This window comes from Erpetoichthys calabaricus, chromosome 14 (genome assembly GCF_900747795.2).
Source record: "Erpetoichthys calabaricus chromosome 14, fErpCal1.3, whole genome shotgun sequence".
Taxonomy (NCBI): Eukaryota; Metazoa; Chordata; class Cladistia; order Polypteriformes; family Polypteridae; genus Erpetoichthys; species Erpetoichthys calabaricus.
In genome coordinates this window covers 112,044,318-112,059,857 of record NC_041407.2, presented here as the reverse complement: position 1 = coordinate 112,059,857, position 15,540 = coordinate 112,044,318, and the positions used below count along the sequence as shown (strand labels likewise).

At 41.6% G+C, this 15,540-nt stretch overlaps 1 protein-coding gene across 1 annotated transcript in view; it reads left to right on the top strand.

The window, feature by feature from the left end:
• Nucleotides 1–15,540, top strand: part of tlk2 (tousled-like kinase 2) — a 38,202-nt gene that overhangs the window by 20,345 nt on the left and 2,317 nt on the right. Inside the window, exons 15-20 of the mRNA XM_028818425.2 lie at nt 25–116; nt 1,677–1,766; nt 2,223–2,392; nt 5,524–5,662; nt 13,024–13,135; nt 14,667–14,774. Of these exons, the coding sequence (XP_028674258.1) occupies nt 25–116; nt 1,677–1,766; nt 2,223–2,392; nt 5,524–5,662; nt 13,024–13,135; nt 14,667–14,774 (711 nt within the window). The remainder of the gene's footprint in view (nt 1–24; nt 117–1,676; nt 1,767–2,222; nt 2,393–5,523; nt 5,663–13,023; nt 13,136–14,666; nt 14,775–15,540) is intronic.

Below are 15,540 nucleotides of genomic sequence, written 5' to 3'. Positions count from 1 at the left end.
TTGTGATTTTATTTACCCCCCCAGGCCTTTGATCTAACAGAACAGAGATACGTAGCTGTAAAGATTCATCAGTTAAATAAAAACTGGAGGGATGAGAAGAAAGAAAACTACCACAAGTATGTCAACTGTGCTCGTTTGTCACGCTAGTGAATGTCTGCCTTGCTATCTGTGTCACTTTGAGGTCCTTTGTATTAGTTGATCATCAAGTCAGATTCTATCCCGCTGTCCCCTTAACTTCTTCAGACACAAGCTCTTGATGTGCTTTCTTCCTTCTCTTTTTAGGCTGTTTAGGTCCCTGAACATGAAGTCCAGTACTTTCTTTGATTTCTCTTTTATTGTAGTCATTTTAATTGCCTTGTGAATACTCTCACTTTGGAATGTACCTACCATCTTCAGTACCTTCATATTTTGCTGCAGGAAGCACCTAAGCTGACAGGTTTTTTTTTTGTTTTTTTTTGTTCAAGTTTTAAAAGAGTGAAAGGCCCAGATGGGGTTATGGCAGGGCAAGGGCAGTGACAGAGAAGGCACTAGGCTTGGTGACTTTCTGTGGAAATGCAAAGCTTTAGCAGAGAGCCGGACAGTGTTGTTGCTCCTGCTACTTTGTGCATGTCCACTAAGAATATTGTCAGACACAGAACTCTCTCCGTGAATATTTTAAAAATTTATGTTGCTCTAAAACTTAAACCTTTTTAATTGGGCATACTGCAAATGCCAAGAGACAATTGGAACATAAATCACCAAGGGTGTGGTGGGCATAACAGGGGATTCATATAGAACTCTTACATCTTCTCATTCAGAAGAGGCAATTTTGTCTAATTTAATGTGTAGTACAGTAATCCCTCCTCCATCGCGGGGGTTGCGTTCCAGAGCCACCCGCGAAATAGGAAAATCCGCGAAGTAGAAACCATATGTTTATATGGTTATTTTTAGAATGTCATGCTTGGGTCACAGATTTGCGCAGAAACACAGGAGGTTGTAGAGAGACAGGAACGTTATTCAAACACTGCAAACAAACATTTGTCTCTTTTTCAAAAGTTTAAACTGTGCTCCATGACAAGACAGAGATGACAGTTCTGTCTCACAATTAAAAGAATGCAAACATATCTTCCTTTTCAAAGGAGTGCAAAGCAAGCAGTCAAAAAAAAAATCAATACGGCTTTTTGGCTTTTAAGTATGCGAAGCACCGCCGGTACAAAGCTGTTGAAGGCGGCAGCTCACACCCCCTCTGTCAGGAGCAGGAAGACAGAGAGAGAGATAGAGAGAGATAGCGAGAGACAGATAAAAAAAATCAATACGTGCCCTTTGAGCTTTTAAGTATGCGAAGCTCCGTGCAGCATGTCCTTCAGGAAGCAGCTGCACACAGCCCCCCTGCTCACACCCCCCTACGTCAGCGCGAGAGAGAGAGAGAGAGAGTAAGCTGGATAGCTTCTCAGCCATCTGCCAATAGCGTCACTTGTATGAAATCAACTGGGCAAACCAACTGAGGAAGCATGTACCAGAAATTAAAAGACCTATTGTCCGCAGAAACCCGCGAAGCAGCGAAAAATCCGCGATATATATTTAAATATGCTTACATATAAAATCCGCGATGGAGTGAAGCCGCGAAAGGCGAAGCGCGATATAGCGAGGGATCACTGTATTAGTAAATATGTGTTATGACTTTTCTTTTTTTACAGGCATGCCTGCAGAGAATACAGGATTCACAAAGAGCTAGATCACCCCAGAATCGTGAAACTCTACGACTACTTCTCTCTCGACACAGATTCGTGAGTAATTCGATGATCTTCCTCACTTTGGAAAGCCAGAGCTGAGTGTTTGGACAGAAACCTGCATGTTCACATTTTCTGTTCTGTTTAATGTTGATCACATTAATGCATATTTCTGAAGTCCCTTGACTGCCTCTGTCTTTTGATGCTGTGACTGCATTGGACATTCAGTCGCACGTAGAAGTCTGTAAGCTGTTTGAGGCTCAGGGATGAAGTCATTTGAAGTGCCAACTGTGTCCAACAGCAGGCGATGTGTGGGCTTCTTTAATCTCAAATGCCTGGGCGTGAAACTGATTGACAGGCAGCTTTTTAACCAGACAACTGGAATTGCACCTAGAGAAGTGCTATCTATCTGAAGTGGTAAGGTGGCCACTGTCCTGTTCCACTTCAGGTCTGGTGTCAGAATGTGGTCCTAGAGAACTATTTTGGTGACTTATGTTCTTCTTCTTTGTACAGGTTTTGTACGGTTTTGGAGTACTGTGAGGGCAATGACCTTGATTTCTACCTGAAGCAACATAAGCTGATGTCTGAGAAGGAAGCTCGCTCCATTATCATGCAGATTGTAAATGCACTGAAGTATCTCAACGAGATCAAGCCACCCATCATACATTATGACCTAAAGCCAGGTTTGTGATTGCATGTGTTCCAACAATTACATGCAAGTCTTTGCAACACTCTTTTCTATATGCTTGTTGCTCAGTGAAAGAAATTCAACCTGGTGGGTAAAATACCCCTACTTGGCAGACCTTTGATTATTTTTGGGAGAAAAGTATGAATGGAGATGGGATGTTGGCACAAAACGTAGTACTGTTGCCTTGCGTATCCAACTTCCTGGGCATTGTCTTGGTGGGGATCTGCCTGCGTGGGATCTCCTCCTACATCTGGAAAGACACGCTGGCTTGTTTAATTGGCAACTCTAGAGTTGGAAGTGCAGTGCTGCAGACTTTATGCTTAGGCTGATTTCTGTTTTATGGAAAATATTTTGATAAAAATGTAGCAGCTATGAGTAGTGTAACTCTGAGAGAAGTACCAGAATATTGAGATAAATTTGTGTTTTAGATAAGCTGCTGTTACAGAGCGAACTCTTTGTCTGATGAGGGACAATTGAATATTTTGGATTTAGGGTTAGGGCAGTTGTGGTGCAAGTGTTTTAAATCTGATGGATAGCTGCTGGTTAGATGAAAGCAAATTATTTGGCAAGGGCACAGAAGTACATTCTGAGCAAATTACTACGTAGTGTGCACAAACCAAATGTCCCTTGGCAAACAGGCCAGGCATGTGGAGAGAGGCAACTAGATGTCCCCCTCATGGGTTAGGGCAGCATTTTCATACAAAAGTGTGTTTTTGTAATCTAATTTATATACTGCCTTAAAAAACTGCAAGATATCTCAAAATATCTCAATACTGTGATTCACCCTGCTTCGCCATACTACAAGCTTCTTGGCGTCAAAACTGTGCTTTTGCATTTCAAAGCTATGTTTCAGCAGCTGGTATTAATGTTTAATTTCCTGATTATTTTTTTGTTTTTGTCTCTTTTCTTCCCGTTTAGTTGATTTCCTTGTTAGTTGTATTTTTGACAAAACTTGAAATGCTTAAAAGAATACCCCACCCAAAAATGTTTTTTTAATGTTTGTTTTACCCCATGTAGTTTATACTGATGGCAGAGAAAACATTTTAGTCTTGCATTTTCATACAGAATGAGAGAAAGCTTGTAATAAGATAATAGAAATCAAATCAGTGCTATACAATGGCAGACAATATGAAAAATGTCCTTGAAAAAAATTCTAATGTTACTTGTGCCACATAATCCATGTGCCTGTTTTCCAGTTGTATGCTCAAAATATGCGACAATGCGTGTATTTTTTGTTAAAATATTAATACTAGTTTCTTTCAGAAAGATCAGCACACATCAAAAACTGGAAAACACAGTCCCATAATAGTGTCCTTTAGAATCGAGGACAGGGCTCTTGACCAATGAAATGAGGAGGAAAGACAGATCATCAATTCAAATGCACTCTTGACCCCCTGAAGCAAAACTGAGTGCCATTATGAACAAAGCAATGACTTTCGGAGGCAACCCTCTCTCTCATTGAGTTTTTCTTGAACCCCTATGTTGTAATCTTGCTACCTGACTAGACACCCTAAAACTCAAATGAAAAGTGCTTATGGTTCAAGCTCTGCCGGGGTTTAAAGTTCCCCCCCCTAAAAGTTTTAAGCAATGGTCTCTTGAAACTGCATCCAACAATGGGAAGTGTAGGATGTTGCTCACAGGGTCATCACTGCCTTGTAAAATGGGCACGATGTGAATATTGGCATTGGCATGAATGGCCATGGAGTATGGGTGAAGTTACCAAGGAAAGCAAACCTCAGCAATTGGTCAACTTTAAACTAGAATATGATCGGCACAAAGGACCAACCAGCACCTTGCTGGACTGTTTTTTTTTTTTTTTTTTTTTTGTTTTCTTCTTATTGTCTGATACCCTGCAGTTTTTGACTTTACATGAAATGTCTGGCAGTGGCAGTCTTTTCTTTTGCCAGTTTTACTGAACTATCTGAATGTGACTTCCAGCTGGCGGGGATATCAAACTTGGTGACTCCAGTTGTTGGATCTCTTTGGCTTGAGGATGTCCGATTACTTGATGTGCCATTTTATTGTCCTTTTTTCATTGTATTTGTGGGTCAACCAGCATAAGACATCAGACAGATTAACCTTTTTTCTGTCTGCGAGTCCGAAACACCTGTGGTTTTATTATCCCATACCGAATCATTAAGCTTTGTGTGAGTATTTGTTAGCTGGCACAGATAGGCCACAGAGCCCCACATACAACATAAGAGAAAACCAAGCCAAATCCAAATCCCCACCCAGACAAGTTCTAGACCAGTTTGACTGAACTGCAACGGTTGTCAGACTAAACAACTGGCAGTCATGGGAGCGTACTGCGACGACCTCAACTTGCTATGATTATGTGAGTGATGTCTGCAACTGAAATTGGTTGGAAAATTATATATTGTGGTGGGGGTTTAAGTCTTTCATTCGTGCCTCTAAAATAAACATTTCATCATAACTGAGAAACAACAGTTTCCAACACTTATTCAAGAAAATCCGGTTCAAGTTGTGTCGGTTATCCAGAACTCAGCCGGGTGTGTGGATTGTCCTTCAAGGCTGCAGTCTCTCACACAAAGGGTCTCAGAAATTCATGCCCATGGCATTTCTGGCACTTCGGAAACCCTGTGCCGACAGAGCGGGTGTTATGTAAATGTTTTCTTCCTTTGAGTCTGTGGCTCAGTGCCCCCTCTAAAACATCACTTGAGTCTCTCGGAACAGAGTCATCCTGATGAGGTCATGTCTGATCCCGGCAAATCCTGTGTTTTTGTTTGCACTGAGATATAAATTGGTTCTGCACAAAGATTTTTTTGTTTGTCCCCTGCCCCCCTTAATATTTCACTGTGGTATAGGTATCCTGCCTTGTGCCAACAAATGTATTTTTTATTTCTAAACTGTGCTCAGATTTTAAAATGGATGCTGGACATGTCTGAGTAGTGTCATGTAAAACTTGAGCATTGCCAGCAGTATGCATTCGATTGTGCTGAAATGTGTTAACGTTTGTTGTGGTCCTCGGGCAGAGTTTGTGTTCTCTTTATTATTCTTGGAGAGTCAATGTAACGTCTGTCTGTCTTAGTGTGTTTTTGTTTTTTTCCCCTCTAGCGTTTGCCGTCCTCCTATTATGTTGTCATCTGATGATCTGTTTTCATGCAGGTAACATCCTTCTGGTAAATGGGACTGCATGTGGAGAAATCAAAATTACAGATTTTGGTTTGTCTAAAATTATGGACGATGACAGCTATAACTCAGTGGAAGGAATGGAGTTGACGTCGCAAGGTGCTGGTACATACTGGTGAGTATTTCGTTTTATGTGATCAAGTGTCTGCCTGTATTGTAAAAGCGCTTAATGAAACTGTTTACAAGCACATGTGACCAGATGTTGAGAGTGAGGGTAACATACCCTAACCCAGTGCTACCTAATATACTACCAAAGCAGACCACAGCAAACTGTAAACCATACGGCATCGAGGTTAGCTCTAGGATTTAAGGCGAAACTCGTGGACTAACTGAGGGTACGGCATCGGTGGTGAGGTAAATTGATATTCCAGTTAACAGCATTCCTGGAGATAATGACCTTTTTAGTGTCCTTGTTCAGACCTCAGAAATTAGGGAAGGAGAAGATGGTAAAGTTTTGTTTGACCTCAGATGTTTTCTTGAAGTATGTTTGTTAGCGTATATCATTTTGATGCCTTGGACAAGTCATTTCTGAATTGTGAACATTATGAATCTTTCCTCCTTACAAATGCTTTATAATCCCTACAATTCCGTTTATCCTTGCATGTACTGTTAAGAGTGTTAACAAAGTACACTTACACAGGTTTATAAATGGAATAGACTGCGAGAGGAAGCCTTTCTCTTGTCAGCCCTCCACATCACACAACACACAGAAAGCCACGGCATACCGCAGCAGACGCAGAACACCCAAGTAAAAGGGAAATCACAAAAGTTTGTAATTGGTCTGCCTCTTCAAGTCTTGAACTTAATTCAACTGCTTTGGCCTCAACAGGGTGCTTTCTGTCTTGCTTCCCACGTCTCTATTTCACTACACTTGGCGTCTCTACCTCTGCCAGTTCAAGGTTCATCCCCCTCTCATTTTAATTTTACTGTACATTCAGTGAACCTTTAAGGCCACCTTGTTCATTCAAAGTGCATCTCGGAGTCACTTCCAGCCAAGTTCAGAACTTTGTGCTGTGGTTGAAGTTGGCCCTTTGTTTACTTCTGGGACACCAAGCTAAACCCCCTCTTTCGGGGTCCTAATGTTCCTGCACCCTTGAGCTTTTTTCTTTTAAGTGGCCAGGTCTCCAAATCACTCCATTTTCATGGGATTGCACTGTCCCCTATGTTCCCTTATGAGATTGTATTGCCCTCTAGTGGCCAGGAGGTGTTGCTATCTCTGGTATTTCCTTCTTGTCCCTAGTCTCACTTTGAGTAGTTGGCCAGGCTTCCTTACCAAAATATTTGAAACTGGGCATAATGTTTGGGCTGGAATAACATTATTGTCTAACAAGGGAATATTTAACAACTGAAATTTCAAAATGTTTTGATATGGAGGAGCCGCCCCCTGTCCTGTGTTTTTTGTATATAGCAAATTAGTGGTATGAAGTACTTTCTAGAAAAATTGACTTTGTTTACAGGCCGTCTACTACTTTCATTTGTAGCTGGTTTTGATTCCTTTAGAAAAGGCAGTTTGCAGGGATTTATAGTTACCCTGAGTGGACAACTGGGAGGGATTATATGTAACCAGTAATAAAACACCAAAGTGCCGATTTCCAGAGTTCCAAGGATTCTCTTGTCTGTCATCCACACAATTTTCCATGGCATTAAATTTGGTTTTAGCCCTTTATTCTTGCCTGTTCTTAGAATCCCACCAGATATGCCTTTGGAGCAGTGCAGCCTGACATATTCCAGTGTCTCCGCCATCCAGGTAACTGCAGCAGGCTGGGTGCTAACGTGTGTGTTGTATTTGCTCCAACTTAGAATTCGTCATTTGACAGTAAATGTCTGGTAGCCTGTCAGTGGATGAGGTAGAGCTCCACTTTGGTGGGGTTTGTGGACCATATAAGATGTCTTTGTTGAGTGAAGGTGTGAGTTACAAATTTTAAGCTCCTGTTAAGAAGGCCTCCAAGTGTGCTTACAGGGCAGACCTGGTGGTGTTGGTGGGATTTCAGATTCTAGAGACCTTGACATATCTGTTAGTTGTATTTATTTTGCATGAATTGCTCGAGGTCTACAGAAATCAGCATAATCGTGATATGCAGTCATGTTCACTAAGAAAATATTGTGAAGAATAGCTGGCCAAAGAAATGTTAATTTTAAGACATAGAAAAGGTAAGATGTTTATAAGGAAACAAATTCTAATGGTCCGTAATGTGGTGTGTTTTGAAAGGGTCACAGACACCACAGGCACTATTCGAATAGATGTCAAAAGAATTTATTTTGTAATCTGCTTTCTGTTGCTTGTGCACGACAGTGTGGAACATCCGTGCCTGGTCCATACAATTAACCTGCCCCTTGTGTAATTGTGGGCTACCACAGCACAAGGCATAGTTGTAATGGCCGGCAACTACACTACCAAGACTGTTCCTTGGATCACCTGAGGCTTCTTGCTCTAACAACAAGCCGTACTCCTTACAAGTTGTCTTACTTTTCCCGACACAAAGAAATAAACAGAAAACAGTAACAGATATGTAAACTCAAACACGGATATATTGTAAATTGAAAAGACAAACAAATATTCAATAATATATATATATATATGTGTGTGTGTGCACAAAATACCACTATCCCAAATGATACCAGTGACGAATTATTATATAAGACACGACTATACAAATATTTACATCAGTTACGGGGACAACATTTACTGACGCAAGTATAACGGGCAGTAAACGGGACGATGAAAACAAAACGCACTCAGCCCCACTACATAGTGACTTCCACATTTTCCCTGGCAGTTGTTGCATTATGAAGAGTGATTAGGAGGCAGATGTCTGTCTTGTTCTTCCACCTGATCTCCACCATTTTGCCTTTGTGCCACATGGCTACTGCTCCACAGTGCAGCTTGACGTGTTCACACAGCCGATTCAGTCATACACTTCCATATACTGTACGTCATTTTTTGTTTTGTGGTTATATTTCAAACTTGTTGAGGTGAGGTATAGAAACTGTCCATTGTGACCATACAGAGGATGTAGTGATGGCGTATACTTTACACCGGTAGAGGGACATAGTGAGGTGGTAAGTATCGAGCTCCACACGTACCCAGGGCCTGCATCACATGGCATGTAGAGCTCAATGGCGAAAAATGTCCATTTGGATGTCGTATCTATGACAGCCTTCCCTTGTAACCCATGAGTTTTTTGTTAATATTTGTGTTATGAACAGGAATGTACTTTCTGCATATTTTTGATGAATGCCTAATGCACTTAAGCACAGTTTGTACAGTTTAGGTGCCGGATGATTGGCTTCATCATAACCATCGTGATTAGCGAAGTGCAGGTACGTTTCATAAAGAGTTAAAACAACACTCTCATAACTTTCTGAAAGTGGGTGTTACTGGGCATACTGATAAACACCCACATGTCATCTGCAATGTTAAGAAAATGGTTTGCTGTGACTTTTCGGAGCCTGCTCAGCATAGCGGTTCATTTACACCACTGTTTTCTCCACCAGACTATCACTGACAAACCGTAAATAGTCCAGATAAATCCTGATCGTTGGGTTTACCTGAAAGTGAGCAATGAGGAGGCAATCCTATGATTGTCTGCAGTGGTATGAAGGTGACACCAAACATGAACGTCACTGAAACCTGGCTGGTCAGCATCTACTGAACAAGGTGTGCGTTTCACTGTCCGTCGCAACATTGGATGACATTGTAATCACTCTCGCTATCACTGCTCAGCTAATGGTTCCGTTTCAGTTTGATCTCAAAACTGGCTTTAGTTTCCTAATGTGTTTTTGATTGAAGGCTCCACCCCTCATGAATATTGATGAGATACCATTGAGCACCCTAAACTAGCAGATATTCCTGATTTTTTTTTTTGCTGCATGATATTATTTCATCCACTAGATGGCAGTGTGACAGTCCTGTTTCGGGGGCTTCTTTCACCCTCAGGTTGCCTCTCAATCCCCAGCAGCCATGCTGCCACTCTTCGGCAAGTTGCTTCATCACTTCAGCTTCCAGGTCACTCTGCAGACCATCAGCCTCTGAGTGTTGACCACACACTCCCTCGAGGGACTTCCTTCTGGCTGTCTGCCTTCTCTTTTTCTGGCTCAAACACACTCTCTCTCTCTCTCTCTCTCTCTCTCCTGCCTTCTCTCTCCTTCCGTTAACCTCCTATCATTTGTTTTTCCTTTTAGTTCTCTGATCTCTCTTTTTCATTTCTTTCCCTTGATCTGTTACTGTTTGATTCTCCGATCCTTTCTTTCACACATCGCCTCTTTCTTGTATCCCCTCCGCAGGTGCAGCATTTCCATCGTGCACCACAGGAAGCTGCTGAAGCAGTTGAGACAGACCACACTCTCATGCGCCGGTGCCGTCTCACCCCAGTTACTCCACCAACCCTTCACATGGTGCCGCAAAAATTAAACTTGACCTTGCCAACCTCACACAAAATATCCTCCCAACTCCACCAGATATGACCTGCTAGATGAGAGAGAACCTGATGTTTTAAACATATGCCTTCAAAAGGACTCATTGTGTGTGTTTGCATGTGTACGAATACATGACAGGGAGCATTACATGATAGTAATCTGTTATCGATATGAGGAGCTGATCGAAAAATGTCCAGTTTAAAGAGCTGCGTCGGGCAGTCCTTGATCGCTGTCCCTTTTTGTATTTATGTTACATTCAGTTCTAGTGGGTGTTTTACTTTGGTAACAGCATTCCTGATGTTGCTTTATGATATTTGGTTTTTTAAATCAAAAATGTGGAAATTGGCTTGACAGTAACAATACCCAGTGTAAAATATTCTGAGATCGATGCACAATAAACTTCAATAACGACTGCGAAAATCTGCTTGTGAGACCACAAAGTACAAGACAGACGAAATTTTTCCTATTGTAAGATACAATCGGTCATCGCAGCTCCTCTCATACTGGATGTGAAACTATGGCCATTGAAGTGGAAATTGGGCTTCAAATTGTACCAAAGTCACCCAGCGTATGGATGGTACACAGCAAACTCTTTTGTGTTCTGCAATAGAATGGGATGCCATGTTTGCTTCTTGCCATCCACTCAGTGCTGCTATGATCATCTCTGCCTCCCCGTGACGTGTGACTCTTTTTATTTGATTGCTTCCTATGCCAAAACATCATTTCTTCCTCACTATAGGAGTGCGCCCATGCATTGTGTCACACAGCAGCAAGGCAATACTTGGGCAAAATAACACAGTATTTTTTTTTTCTTATTCCTTCTTTAAATAAGCTTAAGTTACACAGATATTTTACGTCAGTAAAATAAGTATTGTGTTAGGTTCATTGTTGCTTTAAAAATATATATTTTCTAGAAATTATTTTGGTTTAAATTTTCATATTTGGCTTCCTCTGGTGACGCATTTTTCATGGTAGTTTATGCTTAAAAGTTCAATCGCTGGTTTATGTATGAAATGTATGCAATATTTTCTAAAGGATTAATCTATCGACTAATTTTGTCCAAATAATTCAGACAGGTGTTTGAGTTTGTCTTGAATAATTTGATAAACAGAATTTGAAAACAGCAGGATATTGGGGGGGGTGGACAACTAAAATACCCCCTAAGAAGACAAACAAGATAACTCTTATTAATCAGGTATTTAAAAGTGTTTTTTTATTTTTGTTTAATAATGGACTGATCAGCATAACTTGGCGTCTGCAGTCTGACTTGAGACGAGAGCAGATAAGTAGGTTTGGGGCTCTTTCAGACCCACAAAGGATCCCCTCGGACTCCTCACGTGTCGAGACAAATGGTATTCTTAGACATCATGAGTGCACTGTAGGTTTTAGGCTTATGAAACGTAAAGCAGTGTAAGAAGACTGCTGTAAATCCAATATTCTGTACTCTTGCAACCACAGAACATTAAATGATTTTAAGTTAAACTTTTCCATAACTGTTCATTTTTGCACTGCCACCTGTTCTGAAAGGTAGTGACTGCACAACAAGCACTGTTTTAAAATCCCCATTGTTTGTTATCGCCATTATCACAGTTAAATGTTTTATTATTTCTGGAAATGGTCACAAGCATGGCTGAGAATACACTCAAAGGTAGGTGCTTTGAACACAGGAAAGGAGCTATTTAAATACAATGCATTATTATTGTGTTTGCATTTTATTGTGATTTCAAAAGTGGCCTACTAGATAAGTTAACTAGCAGGGTACCACGTAAATGTGCTTTAATAATCCATCAAAAATCATGTGTAAAAGGTTCTGTGCAACATGCAAAGGAACTCGCACAGAACTGTCTCAGATTAGTGCAAATCTATCACTCCTGCATGTGAACTCTGATTCTTAGTGTGATGAGAGGAGTCACAGAATCATCCGGAATGTTCAAGCAAAATTTTACAAAAAACCCGATTTAAATCTGTTAAGTAGTGAAAAGCGGACAGACAGATAGATAGATAGATAGATAGATATAAAATCCAACATCAATCTGTATGTCTATCTATCTATCTATATATCTATATATCTATCTATATATCTATCTATTTAAACACGGACAGAAATTTATCATGTCAGTATTTAAAGATTGCACATGCAGAGAGGACCCTTACAAATGAAAACAATATCAGCTGTTGACAAACAAACAATGCAAAAATGTCTCATTTTCTTTTTTCTCCCCCCAAATAATGCACACCCCAGACTTCGACACTAAGCGGTTCTCCAGGTCAGGCCAGGTGTCACTAGCACGTGTTACACTGTGGCTTCAGGGTGACCCCTCGTAACTGGCACCCGACATGTCGTTGTGCTTTGCAGCCTGATATCTTCCTGGCTTTCTTCTCAGTGCAGTCAGTGGTTTGGATGTGGACTCTTACGGGTCTGCTGTACCTCCTACATTACCTCCTGTGTCCTGCTTACAGGGTGTATTTCCAAGTTGAAGTGCCCCCTTGTCTATTTAAACAGCATTTTTACTTCTTAAATTTATTGACATTAAATCTTACCTGCCGCATGCCCCCTGTAATGATTCTTCTGTAATGGTCTGGCTGACTTGAGGGGGTCCTCTGTTCCACGTTGCTTTGTGTCATCTGCAGTGCTAACCAACTGAGTAGTTCCCTTCTTCCCAAGGTATATAAACGGATCCCTGACGAGACATCCCTTCAGCATTGTGGAATTCATTAAAGGCCCCTCTGCCCATAACCCTTTACTTTCTGTGTCTGAGCCACTTTTCGGTCCATCTGCATGGTGTGCCTTGTTTTAGTTTGGTCACTGGTGTCTACTGCAGTCTGTGGGTGGTGTGCTGGTCTTGGCCTGTCATCAAACCTGCCTTAAACTAATGAATAGCAGCCAGTAATTGTAGGTGTGCCTGCCATGTAAGTGAAGGTCCAAGTATTCAGACATGTAGTACACTCCATACGGAAACAATATGCATTAAGAGAGTTCTGGAATTGGGTTGGGATTAAGTTTTCTTTCCTCCCTGAATGATGTCATTGACGCCTTCCCTTTTTTGTTTTCTCATGTAGGTACCTTCCACCTGAATGTTTTGTAGTAGGAAAAGAGCCTCCAAAAATCTCCAACAAAGTAGACGTGTGGTCAGTGGGCGTCATCTTCTATCAGTGTCTGTATGGAAGGAAGGTAATTTCTGGAGTTACTCTGAATTTTGGTTTGTATTCTGTGAGATTTCACTACGTTTGCTTCACTGACAGCCAACCTACAATCAAAGCCTTCGTCTGTTTTTCATGAAGGCGCATACATATTTGAGATTAAAAAGGTCACTTCTAGTGCCTGCACATTTTCCTAAAGCACAAAATGAGTGCAAGATGTTAAATGAAAATTCATGTGATTGTGTCTTTAACTTGAGTATGCAAAACAGAAAAAGGGTTGGCAGAGGGATGCCCGTGCTGGACTGGTACTCCATCCAAGTTCAGTTTCCTGTTCTGCGCCTGATGCTGCTGTGATAGGCCCCTGAGTCTCCGAGTTGGGTTGTTCAGGTCGGTCGCTGTTATGTTACACTGGGATCTTCAAATCAGACAAACGCGGAAAGACACAAATGTAACAGGTTTGTAGTGCGCTGTTAAGTGTACGTTACGACGTCTCTGTGCGGTGAAGCCTCCTCTATGCTCCATGCTTGGCAAGGATTCAGCTTCACTCGGAGACGTATTTTTGTTTTAGTGAAGTGTGTATTGAAGACAGTTTTACATGTAATCTGCCAATGGTGCATTTTTAGAATTTTGTAGAATAACAGGCAGAGGCTGACAGAGAGTCTGTTCCAGGTGAGCTGCCGGTGCCCAGAAGATCTTCTTGGCTTCTTATCATAGATTTCGCTTGGTTAAATGCAGAGATGCCTTTTTTCGGGTTCATATCTATATTTCCAAGTATGTTGTCTGCCAGAAACAGATGCGTTATTCCCTGTCATAAGCTCTTTTATTGGGAAGCTCTTTAAATATTGTGCCTGGCTTGAATCAAATGCTGAAGAATCAACAATGCAAGCCAGAAATGTCCAATTGCTTCTAGTAAGTTTAGTGTTTAATATGCTGGTCTAAAAAGTGCACAATTAAAGTGGACTTGTCCTTTAAAATAATCAGTCACAAAACGACAGTCAAGATGTGACATCCAGATGAATAAGGACGGACGGACGGACTTGAATGGCTCTGCCACCATTTTTCAACAGCAGGTTCATCTGAGCCTTCTCAGTACAGTCTGGATCGCTGGTCCATCCATCCATCCAGTATCCAACCCGCTATATCCCAACTACAGGGTCATGGGGGTCTGCTGGAGCCAATCCCAGCCAACACAGGGCGCAAGGCAGGAAACAAACTCCAGGCAGGGCGCCAGCCCACCGCAAGGCACACGCACACACTAGGGACAATTATGGAATGACAAGGCAGGATCACTGGTCCTTCGTCATTAAAGTGTATTGTTATTCAAAAACTGCCTTCTGACATAACGATGAAGAACAACAACACAGAAATTGAAGGAAAGGTAAACTTTAATAGGGCCAGAGGTGTTTGGGGCACCGTCTTTGGAACCTACACAAGTGTTTTGCACTATAGTAGACCACTTTAATAATCATTCTGAGGTAAGAATATTAATTTAAATCGACATTTTAGTGATTACATGACCAATGGTGCACATTCATGTCTTTTTTTTATTTTCCTTTTTTAAGCCATTCGGCCATAACCAGTCCCAACAGGACATCCTTCAGGAGAACACCATCCTAAAAGCCACAGAAGTCCAGTTTCCGACCAAGCCAGCTGTTTCTCCAGAAGCTAAGGTAAAGCAGACATTGACTTAACCTTCACTAACGTTCACTCCCTGGCCAAGTGTGTATGTGTGTGTGTGTTCCAGTTAATGATATCGGCCATGTAAAGGTCACATTTTATTACTCAGTTTAATTGTGATTAGAGAAGTCCTGCTTGTACACACAAGGTTCCTTCAAGAAGAACGTGTATACACCAGTATGGCCGGCACTGGGAACATAGCAGACTGACGGATCTCGAAGACGAGTTTCTTAAATTCAGGGCTTGGGTACAATTCTCGTACACAAAATGCCAGCTTACCTGAAACTACAAAACAGCTTCTGTGTCTTCTCTTCAATCATCCCATGTAAATATGTCTGCTACTTTAAATATCGCCATATCCTTAGAGAATTAATTTTGCATCAGGGTGCTGCTGGAGCCGAGGGTCCGTTGTGCAGGCGTTTTCTCTCCGTCTAAATCTGGCCTGCCTTGTACTTGGTGCGCTGGCCTCGGGTGCATGAAGGGGTTTAAGAAAGTTATGAAGTGAACGCTTATTGTATCCAGCAGAGGGAGCTAGCTGTCTGGGAGTGCAGCCCTTTAAATCAGCGTTAAGAGTTAATGTGCTCCCCCACCCCGAGATGAAAGCCTGCCGCTAGCTGCTTTAGTGCTGATAGTTTCTGCTCCAAGTTGAGGACAAAACGCAGCTGTGTTTTTGTTCAGCACAGCAAAAGATGCCATTGGCAGGCTTTCAGCTTTTTTGATGTTTAAGTTGTTTTAAAGTTTTTCACACCCTTTGTGAAC